Raw genomic sequence first — 18154 nt, forward strand, 5'->3', positions numbered from 1 at the left:
AGCAGCCGCGGTAACATGTTTCTTTTGCTAAACTTTTATTTTTATTCTGTCTTTTGTGTGATTTTTCAAACTGATTTAAAATTTTTCTTTTAAAAAAGTCACGGTTAATTTATTTATTGTTCTTATAAAAACCCTTACGTAATGACTTAATTACACAAAAATCATGGGTAATTATTTTTTGTTATTCCCTTTAGACTAAATACTAGTAATAATATAATTCACTAGCACTACTTTTGTTAACACTCGAGGTCAAAATTCGAAACAGTAATGTCTAAAAACAAACATTATATTTAGAATTCGAAAGTCCCTATAGAATAAAACTTTGTAAACAAAACATTACGATGTTCGACACGTACAGAATAATGTGTATATTTGAATGCGCAGCTAGTAATTATTTTTAACTAGCTAGCTAGCCAAGAATAACATGGGCTTCAACGAGTTTTATATTGACTCGGTAATCACAATGCTGAAGGAACGAATCTAAATATGAGAGGAGATGTATTTTTTATGATTCCGTCGCCCTGTATTTAGTATTTTTGATAAAACTGGATATCAGATCATCGTTTTTTTTATGGACAATGTAGCTAGTTAACTAGCCATGTCGAAGAAGCATCCAGACGAAATGTTGCTGAATCTGGTTATTTTAACTGTTAAACTTGACATTGTTTTGTTTCTATCCTATGAAAATGTTTTTATTGATAAATGTATTATAGGAGTTAGATGTATAATCATTTCCAATGCTTCTTAAATATTTTTTTTCGTGCTTATTAACATTTTAAGCTACCATTTTTCTTGACGACGGGCAATACCGCAAAATATCGGCCCGTTGTCAAGAGCCCTAAGCGAATCAGAATGCCTAAAACCCGTATTGCCCGCTTGAAAAATCCAGACGGTTAACAATAGTATGAAAATGTGTTGTATACAAATTGATCTAAGAAAAATAAACAAACGCGTATTCTTAGGTTTATCAGTATGGAGTATTTTGTTCTTTTGGCACGAGGAAGAGAAATTGTTAATATATTTATATAAGGATAGATATTATTCTAGTTATTAATAGTATGAAAATTTGTTGTATTTACAATGTGATAGGACTTTTAACAAAAAGAAACATACAAAAGGAAAAAACGATTTCGAAGCGCCAATAAACTGTAAATCTTAATGGATAGTTTTTCTTAAAAAAGAAGTAATCATTTTCTTATTTATTCTTCACACTTCAAAACGTGAATCAAAAGTCAGTTTTTCACATAATTTTAATTTCTGGACGTCAATAAAAATATATCAGCGTCTCATAAACTGGTCCTAATTGTCACGCCATTAATATCACATATGTAACCATATCACCCATTTGTACCCACACGGCCATTTACCACGAGTCGGCACGGGCGTATTAAACATTCTGCAACATGGCATGAACTGTGCCAACCATGGGGATAATCAACGCATGATTCCCACCGTGGCGTATGGTAGGTCACATTTCTTTACCAAATAATGGCACTAGCAGATGATGAATCATCACTTTCCTTCCATAGCAACTCTCGCTAATCAGCGCGCGTTTTATCTCGATAACCCAACCACGCAGTCACTTGAGCACTCGGCCATAATTCGTAGTACCCAATTCTATTGAGCAACGAAACCCATGTCAATCAAAGTTACCAATGTGGTCAATTTCGTTCGCTACCAAGCATCGACTAAAGAAAAAATGCTAATGTACTTAAGCGTATTTTGCGTGCACTAATTTTTGCTAAAGTTGCAAAAATTGATAGACGTCAATGTCTCTTCAAAACTTTATTTGTAAAAATAAAGAGTATACCTAAGTAGCAAAAGATGTTTAATTGAATAATTATTCCTGCTCATCAAAAACGGTCAACAAGACGTTAATATTTGAACAAGTTTACATCTCAATAGCCACAGACAAATATCAAACATAGCATAAACAATTAAAAATTAAAACTTTTAGGCAAACATGGAAGTTTTTTTACGGTTAATTTGGGGTAGTTAAGCCCTGTGGCACAAGCACCGTAATTTTCTCAAACATAAAATCAACTGAAATTTGTAAATAATCATCTGTTCTCAGGTTATACCATGGGAAGAAATCATTGCGCAAGTACGGTGGCCCACAACTGCCACGGCTAAAGAAAAAATAACATGAAAAGAAAAAGCCACGGCAAATGTTACAGTAAATATCACGGCAAAAGAAAAGCCACGGCAAAAGTAAAAGAAATATATCGAATTTAAATAAAATTGATTGAATTATATTCATTTAAATTATAATCAAATTAAATTAATAAATAAGAAAAATATTTAATAAGAAAAAGAAAATCATGAAAAAGGGACGGCAAATGTCGCGTGCGGGAATGCGTAAAACGATGGTTGACGGCAAGATATTGTTTTGTGATTAATGTGGAGCACAAGTGCATGTTGCTGCAAAGTTGTGTGTATCCTGTTGTCAAAGTAAGCATTTATTATGACTAAAAGCTTGCTAGGTTACGTCTGTATACGTGTATATATAAACGATTATGTTTAAATTTTTAAATATACAAATCCACTAGGGGCAAGATGTTGCTGATCTTACAGTTAAAACACAAACTCTACAGTCATCAGGTATGTACTACATCCAACTAGTTTTTAATGTAGAAATTTCTAAGTGTGGAGATTTAATGTAATATCAAAAAAATGCAACTACCCAACTCACACTTGCTCACACAAGCTCTAGCTAGCTATACCATCAGTGTACTGGTCATATTTGTGTCTAAAACCCCAGAAATTAGATGTATTAGAGAAGTCTGTTATTAAAAAATATGCAATTGTCTTTTTAGCTTTCAAATACTATGTCATTTATTTACAATTAATTGTATGTCTTAGCTATGTTAAATTCATCAAAAAATAATAAATCAGAGAATGTGTTGGCAGATGAACTGTATGCAAAGAAACTACAAGAAAAATATTTAAACGAATTTCCAAGTCTAGAGCCTCAAGATTTAGTCTTTTCACTGCCTTCTTTGCTGTCAGAGTTGGAAACACATGTCGTAAAAGGAAAACAGTTGTTACACGAGGTTCTAGCTTTGAAAGATGCTATTCTCTTTAGAAGCGTGAAAGTAATAAAGGCAATGTAAATAATGCATTAGTTGTTCAATATGCTGGTGAAAATGGTATTGATGAATGAGCTTTCAGCTTTGGGGAGACGATGCGATTTTTCATTCGCATGCAATACGATTTTGTTGCATTGTTGCAAGGTTAAAAAGTCGCTCTCGTCTCGCCACCTGTGCAACAATTTATATGCAACAAAGTTATCACTTTCTTCACTCACAAACTCAATATGGCTGTGCAAAGAGCAGCTATCATAGCGTTGTTACTTGACGAGAAAGATGAGGAAGAAAAAAGAAGAAATAGAATATGGACTCGACCATGGATCGTAAAAAGACAACGATATGGTGCGTTTCATACTTTAATCACTAACTTAAAGCTAGATAATATAGCCTTCAAGAACTATCTAGGTTGGATAGAACGCAATTTGAATTGTTGTTACAGAAGGTCTACAAACATATAAATAAACTGGATACAAATATGTGTGAGTGCATAAAACCGGAAGAAATGTGCTGTCTTACATTGCGTTATCTTGCTAGTGGAGAATCGTTTCGTTCATTAGAATTTCAATTCCGAATAGGCAAAAGAACCATATCAAATATTGTTCTTGACGTATGTATGGCAATAATTGAAGAACTGAGTATTGAATATTTGACAACACCAAACACTGAAGATGCCTGGTCGGATATTTCGAAAAAATTCTTATTACGTTAGAATTTTTCGAACAGAATTGGTGCTATAGATGGGATCGCTTGTCAAGAATTTCGAAGAATTTCTGAAAGCGCTTTTGGAATACTTGAAAATCGCTGGCGTGTCTTTCGTCGTCCATTCTTAATAGAGCCAGATAAAGTTAGGAAGATAACAGTTGCTACCATAGCCTTTACAACTGGTTGAGGCATAACACAGATGCTGGAAAAGAGCATATTCCTAACGGACTCGCCGATCGTGAGGATGTTGAAAATGGTACAATGATAGAAAGTGCTTGGAGATCGGATGAAATTAAAGATACGTGGATGCCTTTGGCTACAAGTCGTGGTAATCATGCAAGCAATCAGGCCAATGAGATAACAAAGAATTCACAGAATACTTTACGCAGGAAGGCTGTGTTCCCTGGCAATGGAAATGTGCAAAAGTAGATATATAAGTGAAACAAATAGTAATAACACATGTAAGTTATATGTACAACAAGAGATATACATTCTTTATATGTTCGTTTTCGAGAGATTTTCAACTTGTGTATGATTCATTTGAATGGTTACTTCCGTGAAACGATTAATATGGAAGCTGGCTGAACTGCAACATACTTGAGTAGTTTTGATGTTGAGGTGGTTGAATAGGTGGGATTGGGGTGATTTGAGAATACATAGGAAAAGTAAATCCAGTATTGTTTCTTCTCTGATGTTGATAATCGGAGAAGATATCCATCATTCTGTTCTTCAACATATACCAATCGTTACTGTACCACTGCATCAGGCTATCAACTACAGTTCGGCCAAATAACTGCGCTCTATCACGAAGATCAGGCTCGCGTTGTGTTGATCGGTTTTCTGCTTCACGTGCAGTACAGGCAGCTGGGATAATGAAGTTGCAAGAGCCTTCCACACTTCCAGTTTTGCATTTTGTTCTGCACTGATTCTGTCTGATTTTGATTCCTTTTTTTGCTTTGATGAAGGAGTTCCAATAGAATCACCAATTGTGTTAAACGACTCGTTCACGTTACATGTTGCTTCGATAAAGGTCATGTTATTGAAATACTCCTAATTGAAAACATGCACATCCCTTGTTCCAGATCCACTAGACTTTGATGCTTCTTGCCTTATATACTCTCTTTTTTAGGTTGTTACCAAGTTGTTCCATTGTTGTTTGATTTCATCCTTGCTGTATCTGTCATCTAATTCTTCTACACATTTATTAAAAACGGCATCTCGTAGAACACGATCCCTGTATTCTACAAGATTATGATTCCACAAAGGAGGATTTAACTGATAGTAATTAATTAATGTCTCAATATCAGCTGCTTCAAAATTGAGCTTTTTTTTCGGCGTAGAAATTTTCTCCTTCAAAAATATCATCTCTTCATAAAATCTCTATTTTTTCTTAGGTGGGTCATTTCCATTCTCCTTTTTGATCTCTCTGCACATGCACGTACTGCTGATCTTTTTTGTTTATTGTTGTGATCTGGATCGTAATTTTTCCACAGTAATGGATTTTCTCGATAAAAGTTTATAAGTTATCGTTTTTCTTGCTCGTTCATTTTTCAACTTTTCTTCCACACAACAACAACAATTCTTGTACTATGAACTTTCCGTTAAGATTACTCAGCATTATCCAGAAAATAATGCGAGAAAATACCGTATTCTGTTTGGTAGATTATCATCATGCAGCAAAAAAAATGTTGCAAACCATGGGAGACGAAGCAACAACCTGAAACTTTGCTGCATGTTGTCTGAAACATTCAAAAAAATGTAGCAAGAAATTAAATCGATTTGATTTCGTGCAACAATTTTTTGACGAATTTAGTCGACTTGCACGAAAAAAATCCCATCATTTTACCCGGCTCTATGATGCGATTTTTTCATTCGCATGCAATGCAACAAAATCGCATTGCATGCGAATGAAAATATAGCATCGTCTCCCCAAAGCTTTAGCCGTGAGTCGTAACAAATGTTTTGGATTGAATGCGAGGAAGCATATTCAAAAATAGAGTTCCACGTGACTTGATGCTTGAGATTCAAAACGAGAGTTTTCGTACGTGTGGCTAAACTTGTGCTGTATCAATTGTTCAAGGAGGACCTCCACCCCTACTGTTACATCCTAAAATGTTCGATTTATCGTTGGAAAGTAAAAACATTAATCTGAACGATTTGTCATTTGAAAAGCATTGTATTCCTGCCGAAGCAGAGCTATTCAAAAGAATATTGTCAATCAGAAACTGATGTGATCATTGAGAATGGATACAGGGTTAGTAAAGAGAGAAAACATTGAGAGTATTATTTCCACTGTAATCATTGGAATAACTACAAGGAGAATTACCTACCTCAATCAATTCTTAGAGGGCTTAAATACTTTAAGGATAAGTGAATATTTATGGTCAATCCGCGATCTATTAAAAACTTTATTTACACTGGAAGAACGTAACAACTCAGTTGATTCAAACTATGTATTTTCTATACTAAAACCTCAACTCTCATCAAAGGCATGCTCCACAAGAGTGGTGGAGGAACATGTTTTCGATAATTTTCAAGATTTCTTGAACATGTTAGAGGATGAACAAAATACAGGTCCCAGTGAGCAAATGACTTATGATAGTGATGATACGGATGGTGAGAAAAAAGAATTGTTTGCAGATTTATCACCCGCTGGGATCCTAAAATGGATGATAGGGCAAAGTCACAAGCCCTTAGGTGGTAAACACTTAGAGGTCACTGTTCGTTTTAACCATGATTGCTACAAGGTTAATCCAACCCACACAGTGTGTTTCCCTGTAGTACATTCTTGGCCTAGGGAAATCACACTACCTGTAAAGCACATGGGAACATTTGCTGACTTTGAGAAAAATTTTAAACTTGCAGTTTATAAATAAACTTTTGGGTTACACTAATTTTTACACAAATTAGATATATTTACATTACACATTCATTTGTTTGTTAAAATTACGTTTGGTAGTTTATATTTTGTTGCATTAACCTTTTTTGTATATATATACATCTTGTAGGGGTCTCGACATTATCACATTTATGCTAATTATGCAAACATTTTTTATATGGTCCGTTGAGCCCCTAGGGGCGTTTTAGTAATTTTTAGTTTGTGTTTGAGTTACTTTTGTGTATAGCCAGTGTGCTAAAGGAAGTCTACGGAGAGATCGAGGTTAAGAATTTTCTCTTCGTGTTGTAAAAAAGGACAGAAAGAGTTGGAAAGATTCAAGAATTTTACTGCTGGCCAATTACGATAAAAATATTGCTAGTAAGATGTATTTGTTTTATTTGTTATATTGTCTGTTGCCGATAGACTTAGGCGTTGGTTTATTTATTTTTGTTTACGTGTTCTTTTCCTTGTGTGTAACTGTTGTCCTCTGTGGATTTTTTGTATAGCAATTTTGTTTTAAGCGAAAAATATATCCAGTTCGCAATCCCGCCTTATTTACCGGCCGTAGTAGCAATATTCATCGACCGTTTCTCGTCTGTTGATAACCGACCGTTCGTCATCTGTGTATTGAGAACGTTGCCGTCTGTTGTTTATCGACCATTGTCGTCTATTTATCGACCGTTTGTCGTCTATTGTTTACCGACCATTTGTCGTCCGTTTATTGAGAAACGTTGTGTCTGTTGTTTAACGACCGTTGTCGTCTGTTTATTGATCGTTGTCGTATGTTTAACTATCGACAGTGGATTTAGATATTGTTACCGAACTGCTGAGAAAAATGTCAGTAAATGGACAAGCCTCACGGGAAGCAGTACCAGTAAATAATTCATGGACTGGAGATAGCGGAAAGAAAAACAGAAAAGAAAACGATATCTCCGGAGTACGCCTGCGTGATGTTGAATGTAAGGAGCAAGAAAATCTTCTAAAGAAGAGACACAAGAAACTTACCGAAAAGGCATTAAATTATCAATCACAAATCCTCTGGGAACAGAAGAAAAGAGCTAAAAAGAGAATTAACAAACTGATAGCGTCCATAGATAGCATGTTACCGTTAATTTATAACCGTATCACTGTCATCGAACAATTGAGACAGCTAGAAGAATCCTTCGCGTTGTTTGAAGCAGTTCATTCGTCTTATTGGGAGCTACTATCAGCCAAATTGCAACCAGATACTTTTGAACAGGAACAAGAACACTTTGAAAACTTAGAAGAAAGGGTCCTATTATTCAAACATAAAGTAAAAAATTGGATTAAACGGACCGAACAATATCGATCGAACGCATAAAATACATCATTAATTTGTCATAGATAAAAAGGTCAAAATTGCTGAGTTGACCGCACAAGCATCATTCAGGCAGTATCGACAGATTATGGAGCAAAAGGTTGAGACTTATGTGGGAAGAGGAAATGGCAAAAGCACAGGCGAGGATCCAAGTATACGAAAACGAAGATGCATTGTCAGCAACGGTACCAGGAGATCACCACAGCGAAAAATCATTAAGAAACGATCCGTTGCACCACGAATAGCCAGATCCATTTTATTCTCTATATTACGAGACTTCAAATTATCGTTCTAATTTACCAACACGACATTCTTACGAAAAGGCCATTCGACAAACCGAAAGTGCTAAATATTACGATTCATCCGTAAAGGATAGAGAGGACAAAAAAAAATGGACAGGACATGACCAAAAAATGTCACTTTCAGGAAGACATCCGGACCATTCTCCAAGGAACCTTCAAACCATTATGTAGCACTAAAATCTTCAATGGAAAAGAAGACTCGAGATCTGATGTTGGTTTGATGCTATGCAAACTACTAAAGCAACAGTCTGTTCCGGATGTCGACATCGAATGCTTTCAGGGAGATCCGTTAAATTATCACTACTTCTTCATAGCTTTGTCCAAAGTAGTAGAAAACAACGTTTCAGACAACAGAGAAAGGCTAACCCGTCTTATTAAGTACACGAAGAGCGAAGCAAAGGAACTCATCCAACATTGCATTCATCAGTCGACCTCCACAGGATACCAAAATGCAAAAATGCTTCTACGGCAGAGGTACGGAGATCCTTACAGAATGGTGTCTGCCTATCGGAGAGAAATCAAGAACTGGGCGCCCATAAAACCTGGGGACGTACCAGCATTATATATCAGCTTCAAGTTGCAATTTCGAAAACAGGTACGATCGAAGCTGAGGAATCGTCACAATACTTTCTGGTCGCTTTTCACCACTGTATGATATAACAATCCCAAGCACCTAGGTCCGACAGTGCATTCAATATAATCATCATCAGCATCTAGAAACTATTTCCATCAAAACGATTTTGATTTTCCACTAAACCTTCTAGATTGGTCGCATTCAGTGAGGGTGTGGAATCCTAGCAGTGCGTTTCCTTTATCTGCACCAAGAGCTTCAAAGCAGTTTCCAACAGAGATGTGACGAAATGTTTTACCTTCACTAGTAAGAAATACCAAGCACTGAGGTAGAGATTGAAAGTGATAAATCAACAACAGAAAAACGTCAGTGTCTGGAGAATATACAATACACTCTGTGAATGGGTCAGATCTTGATATGTGCCAACAGCGTATCAGCTTCTTCATGATCATGTTGCATCATCTCCACAGAGAGATGGTTAATATTCGTTTTATTGATAGTGCTATAGGTAACAGCATATCCCTGTTTTATTATTTCTAGAGCTGTAACAGTATACCTTAAGTGAATAAATTTTGGCAGGATTAAATTTGGCGAATTTGGACAAAATTCGCCAAATTAAATACCCGCCAAAATTTTGATAACTGACTATTCGCCATATTAAATACTCGCCTAATTGAACATAACTTACCGTTCCAAAATTAAATCCCCGTCAAATTGAAAAAAAATGTTAATTAAGAAAAGAATGTTTTCTTCACCCAAAAACGAACTTTTTTTTATAATCACAACAAGCGATGACGAAGAATAGAAATTTTTAACTCTATATCAAATCTTGTGTTTATATATACGTTTATTTTTATTTTTTATAAAACATTTCGAGACATAAAAATTCATTTCTTTGTGCCATTCGCCAAAATTTATCCACTTAAGATAGTTGGGAAGATAGACTGTTAGGTCTTGCTTGGTATTAATATGAGAAAACAATGGTTTTAATGGAATATTTGCAATGTTAGTCATTTCTCCAATTTGGTAGCGAATCTAGTGTCCAGATGTACGTTTGCTCTGTGTATAAGCTTATAATGATTCCTGCATGCAGCGATCAAATATCAAATACCTTTTAATTTACAATTTAACATGTTAGCCAGGTATAGTGGTGTCAATGTAGCTAAATGAATTTGATCGTGTGCAAAGAAGTATTTTACAAATGTGTTTAAGGAAAAAAGATGAAAATTCCAATGTCTCTGTCTTGATGAGCGTATGAAAAGAAGAAGGCATTCACACATGTTCATATAATTTCTCAGAAATTTATCTTGGTGAGTAAGGGAGTCACCAAAGCTCTGTAACTTTTCTCTGTAAGATTTTCGAATCTTCCATGTTCTGAAATACTTGATCACTGATATTTTTTATCTCTCAGTATTTTGAGAAGTGTGAGTAGGAAAACCTGATAAGTGAGTGTTGTTGTATTTCATTAACATCTACAGAAATATCGTCTTAATGTTTTTTGTACCAACCAATGAAATATATACGTGTCATATGTGCTTCCACGCATATTTTCATATGCTTTCCTTTTAAATAAGTCCCATGGTAGTGCTACCATATAATCCTGCTTCTGTGAATAACTTATCCAGTCCGCCGCCATCAATGTATTTCCCTAAGACCTTCAACATTGCAATTCTCCTGGTCGAAACACAAAGTTACTTTTAATTTTAGTGTTGTTCCTCAGTTGCATGCATTGTAAGTCAAAAGTAATGATTCTCAGTGACTTTAACGGTAATACCCTGAACCATCTTTAGCGCAGAATACATAGTTGACCAATCTTTTGGTAAGAATGGCAAACCTTGACAACTTGTGACAACACCACTTTTATTAAGTAAGGAGTTGTAGGCTGTCCACATTGGAAGAATACCATTTATTATCACTCCTGAATATCTGACAATATGCTCTATTCCATTCTTGTACCTGTATAATTATAATTCGTCGCATGATACCATTCCATCAAAGCTAGGAAAGCTTTCATTTGGCAGAGCAGGGTTTTTATGCAACATCTCCCATGGTAAAATTTGCTTAGTAAACTTCATGCTTTGACGTTATCTTTAAATTTGCCTTTTGCATAGTTAGATCTAATGTTTGAAACACAATATGCCCAGTGCCATGAAACTCTGATTTCCCATAAGGGGAGCAATTGAGAAGATCTACCAAGGTACCAAGTTTGAAGCTTTAATCACCTGTCATCGAGTTATTGCAGATTTAAGATACTGGTCTGCGAATTTCCGGTCTGTATTTTACATAACTGAAAACTATAACTTGAGAACCGTACATTTTGAACATATAGTTCTTATACATTTTTTGTTCCGATTGAAATTATCTATTGATTAGAATCAAAATTTTTAAAAAAAGTTGATTTTTTTATTTTATTGGTTGTAAAACTGCTGACATCAACAATTTTCACTTCGGGGCGTGTCCAAAAATGCCATCATGGTTTTTTTTTGCATATTCGCCACCTAATGAATCCATTTTAATCGAAAGTTTGCTTCTAACAAGTCTGTGCACACGGGATGACAAGTTGACCACCACTAATTCTCTAGGCAATCGATAGAAAAAAATTGGGATAAAAGGAAAAGAAAACTTCAAAATTATGCAACAGGAGCTGTGATGAAGGATTCCAATGTCAATTTGTGTCCTGACTGCAAGGGTAAACACGACCTTGATGATTGTCCTGCGTTTCTTTCAAAATCGTTGGAAGAAAGAAACAAATTGGTTTCAGAGAAAAACTTATGCTATGGGTGTTACGACCGTATGACTTCGTCGCATAACGCCAGGAACTGCACCAATCGTAAAGTTTGCAAAATATGTGACAAACGCCATCCCACAGGACTACATGGATATCGCAGTAAGAGAAAAACGGAGTCAGCTACACAGACAGAGTCAGATATACCATTGCAAAACCTAGCAACCGGAGTTACGGACAACGTCACCATTTGTATCGTTCCGGTAAAGATAAGACACCATGATTCATCAAAGGAAATATCGACATTCGCAATGTTACACAGCTGTAGCCAGGGAACCTTCATAAAAGATAGTTTGCTGCAAAAACTTGAAATCACAGGACCAACTACGAAAATTACCGTGAAGACCCTCAATGGTGAACAAACATTGCATTCGAGGATCACCAAGAACATCCAGGCGTCATCTTCGCCTAATTTTAAGGAAACCTGGATTACTTTGTCGAGATTATACTCTTAGAAAGAACTGCCTGTAAATTCAGAAGAGGTCGTCACACCCAGAAAACTGCAAGCGTGGCAATACCTTTATACAAGCGAAAATGAATGGAGCAAAACAGATAAGGGAGAAGTTCGACTTTTATTTGAAGCTGATTGTCCTAAAGCACTTGAACTAAAAAAAAAGTCATACCAAGCCAACAAAATGGGCCATATGCATTTAAGACAGTCTTAGGATGGTGCGTAGTGGAATCACTCCAAACAAAGTTATCAACGGAGATACATTGCAATGAGATCATCTTACAACACCACAACACTGTATTTGACAATGCCAAGCATTGTTTTGTGAGCTCATCAAAAGTGAAAGATGTGGGAATCCCAGAGATGCTGCAGTTGATGTACAACATAGATTTTTCTGAGCCTTCTTTGGAACACCACACATAACCAGTCGCAGCCATACAAGATGAAATTTCAATCAAGGAAAGAAAGATCTTGAAAAAGATGGACTCAAAAGCTGTCAAGGAGAACGGTCACAACAAATTACCCCTACCGTTGAAAGAAACAAATATTGTTCTTCCAAATAATCGCAAAATTGCAGACAGGAGCAATTGAAGAAACGATTTAAAAAAGATGAGAAACATTTCCATTATTACAAAATCTTTATGGACGAATTCATCAAAAAGAAATACGCCAAAATCTCAGGTATAACTGCAGCGGAAGAAAAGATCTGGTATATACCTCATCACGGAGTATAAAACGTTAACAAACCGAATAAGGTACGAGTTGTTTTAGATTGCAGTTTAAAACCTTAATAGTGGTCCAGACTTAACGAATCAGCTGATCGGTGTGTTGTTGAGATTTCGGGAAGAAACTGTAGCTTTTACAGCCGATATAAAAAAGATGTTCTACCAAGTCCGTGTGGCAGATTCCTATGAAGCATGCTACGATATCTGTAGTGGCATGACAACGGCTTAAACAAGGAAGTTATTGATCATGAAATGTGTGTACACGTATTTGGTGCCGCTTCCTCACCAGGCTGCAGTAACTACGTGTTAAAAAGAACTGCTGTGGATAACTCCATTACATTTGGTAAAGACGCTGAAACTGTGCTAAAGAGAAATTTTTATGTCGACGACCTGTTAAAATCCATGCCAAATGGTAAATCCGATCTGTTGCTTCGGGTGATCGCAATATGTAGAGCTGGTGGCTTCAACCTTACAAAGTTCGTTTCTAACCCCCAACAGAAAAAGTGTGGCAAATCTCCATTTGGTGCAAGAAGGTAATCGAGAAGAAAGGGCCTTGGGTATTCGTTGGAATTTTATAAAGGACAAATTCGGATTCCGAATTTTACTGAACAATGTTATCTGTTTTATGCTCTATATATGATCCTTTAGGTTTCGCAGCACCATTCATTTTGGAAGGAAAGCGCGTCATCCAAATTACTTGCCAACATAAATTGGACTGGGACGAGGTTGTTTCCCACGAAGTAGGCGAACATTGGAAAATTTGGACAACTCAACTAAACAACCTTAAACAAATTGAAGTTCCACGATGTTTCAAGCCAACTATTTCGAAAAAATAGTCGACTGCAGCATTCATCATTTTTCTGACGCTAGCGAGTATGGTCTACAAAAATGGAAGGATTCATTGTAGTTTCATTATTGGAAAATCCAAAGTAGCCCCTCTCAAATATGTGACAATACCTCGTTTAAAGCTAACCGCCGCCGTTTTATCAGTAAATATGTCGCAAATGATAAATCGAAAAATCGACTACGTCATCAACAGTGAAATAATTTGGACGGATAGTAATGTGGTATTGGGCTATATCACCAACGAGGATAAACGATTTAAAACCTTTGTTGCAAATCGATATTCAGTCGATTAGAGACCACACATCAGTTGATCAATGGTGTCACATACCATCTAAGAAGCTCCCAGCCGATTATGCATCAAGGGGAATTAAGAGCTATGACATTAAATGGTTTCAAGGACCGGAATTTTTGTGGTCACCCTATTCGTCATGGAAAGCTGATAATCTGAACTTCACGGTGTGTGAAGGCGACGCTAAAATATGAATACGCAGTCAACGTTGCAGAATAAAGAAAACGACAAATACTTTAGACGTGTTAGAAAATCGAGTCTCGTCCTGGGTAAAGATGAAACGAATCGTTGCATACGTGCTTAAATACATTGCTAAAATCAAAGAAAAGGTTGACAGAAAGAATCATGTCGCTTCTGTGAATAACATTAATGGCAAAGAAACAAGGTATTCAATGTTAGATGTGCAGTCAATCAAGAAAGCTGGAATGGAAATAATAAAGTTATTGCAAAGAAAGGTTTTCTTGGAAGAAATTGAGTCGTTGAGGAATATGAAGAACGATGGGGAAGTAAAATTAAATAGTTCCCTCTGCAGTTTCAATTCTTTCATCGATCCCGACGGCATCATTCGTGTTGGAGGAAGAATAAAAAGATCTGCGTTCGATGTTGAAATCGTTCACCCCATAATATTGCCAAAAGGTGAAAAGATATCGAACCTTGTCATTTAATGGGTTCATATCACATTAGTCCATAGTGGAAGAGGGTTGACGTTAAATTAGTTAAGAAGTCGAGATTTTTGGGTTGTTAATGCCAATTCCGCCGTGCAGTCTATCATCAGCAAATGTGTGACATGTCACAAGTTAAGAGGTAGACTTCAACAACAGCTCATGGGAGATCTCCCAAATGATAGATTGCGTGATGCACCCCCTTTTCCGTACTATGGAGTGGACATGTTTGGACCGTTCACGGTGAAAGACAAGAGAAAAATTTAAAGAGTTACGGAGCTATGTTCACGTGCTTAAATAGTCGCGCGATACACATAGAAGTGACATCTTCATTGGAGACAGACACATTCATACTTGCGCTAAGAAGATTTATTTGTTGTCGAGGAAATGTTAGAACGATCAGATTAGATAATGGGATGAATTTCGTAGGAACAAAGACGGAATTGGAAAAGGGTTTTCGGGAAATGGATCTTAACCGGATCAAGCAATTTCTCTCTACACTTGGAACGGACTGGACGAAGTGGAAATTCAATCCTCAGACATCCATGCATATGGGTGTTTGGGAGAGACAAATCAGATCTGCTCAAGCGATTCTGTCTTCATTGTTGAAGACACACGGCTAATCCCTAAACGATGAATCACTAACAATCGAAACTGTCAGCGACGTTAACAGTCTTCAACCGATATCTCCCTCAATGTTGTTAACACAGAAAACTAAAGTTATCATGCTGCCGCCAGAATCCTTTTCCAACGCTGATGTTTACAGTAGAAGACAATGGAGAAGGGTACAACATATTGCCAACGAGTTTTGGGATCGTTGGAGAAAGGAGTTTTTATGCTCTTTACAACCACGACAAAAGTGGATCAAGAAAAAACGTAACTTCCATGTTGAAGATATTGTCCTATTAAAAGATGAATCAAGTCGTTGGGAATGGCCAATGGCAAGAATTACTTAATAGTACGAAAGGTAATCGTATTCGTTAATGGAAGGTGCTTCAAGCGTCCAATACACAAATTAGTGGCGTTGGTCGAGGCTGAGGAAGTTCGAGTACCCGACGAGGAGCCAGATGTTCAAGAATGATACATTCTTGGAGGAGCCAGTTGTACGTGTCTCGAGATTATCACATTTATTATGCTAATTATGCAAACATTTTTTATATGGTCCGTTGAGCCTCTAGGGGCGTTTTAGTAATTTTTGCTGTGTTTAAGTTACTTTTTTTTGTATGGCCAGTGTGCTAAAGGAAGCCTACGGAGAGATCGAGGTTAAGAATTTTCTCTGTTTCTGTGTTGTAAAAGAGGACAGAAAGAGTTGGAAAGATTCAAGAATTTTATAGTTGTTACTGTCTGCCAATTACGATAAAAATATTGCTAGTAAGATATATTTGTTTAATTTGTTATATTGTCTGTTGCCGATAGACTTAGGCGTTGGTTTATTTATTTTTGTTTACGTGTTCTTTTCCTTGTGTGTAACTGTTGTCTTCTGTGGGTTTTTTGTATAGCAATTTTGTAATTTTGTTTTAGGCGGAAAATATATCCAGTTCGCAATTCCGCCTTATTTACTAACCGTAACACATCTTATGAAAGTTTGAGCTTTTGCTATGTTTAAAAGACAAAAATTATAGGTTTTCTTCTTTAAGTACCCCTTTGTCATGTAAACTCTAAAAACCAGGGATTTCATAAAGTTGTAATCCACCAAAATTAATATCGTAATAGTCCTCGCATAAAGATTCTAATTTATCATAAAATTCCAATGCATTTGGAATAATCGTTCACCACAACATGCCGTGAAACATCTTCTAGAACGTCTTGTCTAACTTCATGCTTGTAATCCCTGCTACTGTGTTCTTTAGGCAATACAGCGAATCCTGACGCCAAGAAGCAGTTTGATGTCGCGATTTTCTGATCCTAAGAGTGTTCCCAAAATCTTTGATGTGGTCTAAATCTTTTTGTAGAACTTCTGAGAAAGAAAACCACAATGCTTCCATTTTTATATGCGACGCTGTGTCTATTCTTCCAGACGCTTCGTGATCCTTAAAGAAATTTCACCACCAAGATAGTTTCGTGGGGAGGACACATATCGATGCGTGCTGGCTCATCTCTGAATTAAGCATGAATTAGTGCAACTAAACTGTTTTCTGTACCTAGGTCAGTAATGAGCTCGATTGGACAACCATCTATTAAAATAACTGCTTGTAAGTAATAGCAAGCAATATTGCCCTGCGCATTGTTGGAACGAGCTGATTTTAGCCAAATTATTTTGCAGCTGAATCCATCTATGGCCCCGTAAATTGGGAAACCTCAAGGCTTAAGTTTATCGTAGCCGTCAATGTGCCAGAAATATTAGGCCCGGGGTTCACATACATTCTTTTTCAAAGCCTATGTCCTCTTCGATTTGATGGACCAACAGGATCCGGATCTTTTAAAATGCGTTGCACAATTAACCTGGGTACTCCCATCCCCATAAGCTGTAAAGTATACCAAATAGTCCGATAACCTGCATTAATTATTTATTTTATTCTTACTTGCACTAAATGAAGGTTCACATTTTTTTGTCTTCTGTGATTTATAACACTTTAAACGTTGTAAAAGAGATCTATAGCTCATCACAATTCCATGATGCTTTTTCAGAAAGTTCAGTAACTCAAGGTACAGTTTTAGACCTTTGTTATAGTAGTATTTAATAAGCGTCTCTTCATCAAAATGCTCCTCCACATTAAACAAGTCCTTGTTGTCTGTGTTTCAGCCATGTTGCTCGAACACCTGTATATAAACCAGCGAAAACATGTACATTAATGTTTTACCCTGGCTTTTTCTTTTCGTGGTCGCTTTGTCTTTTAACGTGGCATTTATCGTGATTATTTCTTCTACCGTTGCCTTTACCGTAGCTTTTTCTTTTGCCGTGACATTTACCGTGACTTTTCATTTTTACCGTAGGTTTCACCGTTATTTGCCGTGGCCTTTTCTTTTTATGTTGTTTTTTTCTTTTGCCGTGGCAATTGTGGGCCACCGTACGCAAGAAATATTGCGGAAGAAAAGATTGCAGAATTAAAGATTTTCTTTCACATTTTTTAGCCAGGAGTAGCAATTCGCAATCTTTTCTTCTGCAATTTCAAGGAAAAAAAATAAAATTCGCAAAATTGTTTTTTTAGATTTCTAAGAAAAAGACGAATTATTGTCATTGTTTGTTATATGACAAAACAATGAAAATATTAGATTTGCAATCTTTAGTCCCGCAATTTACGATTTTTTCGACCACGAATTCGCAATCTTTAATTTTGCAATCTTTTCTTGCCCAAACTTTTCTTCCCCTAGGTAGTTTATCCATAAAAAAGAAACAAATACACTTTAAGAAAACCAGAGTTTTGCCGCATGTGGGGGAAAAATGGAATTTGTAGAAAAATGGTCTGTTTTTACATTTTAGTCCATTTATAGAATAATTTAATGGTAAAATGTAATTTCAAGAAAAATTTTAAACATCCTTATTTTTGGTTCAAATTTTTAGGGTTTTGCACAAA

At 36.3% G+C, this 18154-nt stretch overlaps 1 protein-coding gene across 8 annotated transcripts in view; it reads right to left on the reverse strand.

The window, feature by feature from the left end:
* Positions 1-1187: 1187 nt before the first annotated feature.
* LOC130641608 (liprin-beta-1-like) overlaps positions 1188-18154 on the reverse strand; it is a 110301-nt gene continuing 93334 nt past the window's right edge. For 7 of the 8 annotated variants that reach the window (XM_057448480.1, XM_057448479.1, XM_057448478.1 and 4 more), the window contains one exon: positions 1188-1688. In XM_057448480.1, coding sequence (XP_057304463.1) covers positions 1662-1688 — 27 coding nt within the window. In that variant the 3' untranslated portion in view covers positions 1188-1661. Of the gene's footprint in view, positions 1689-2288; positions 17400-18154 lie in introns of those variants that run through there. The other variant, XM_057448477.1, reaches the window with a different exon arrangement.

Source organism: Hydractinia symbiolongicarpus, chromosome 4 (assembly GCF_029227915.1).
Source record: "Hydractinia symbiolongicarpus strain clone_291-10 chromosome 4, HSymV2.1, whole genome shotgun sequence".
Lineage (NCBI taxonomy): Eukaryota > Metazoa > Cnidaria > Hydrozoa > Anthoathecata > Hydractiniidae > Hydractinia > Hydractinia symbiolongicarpus.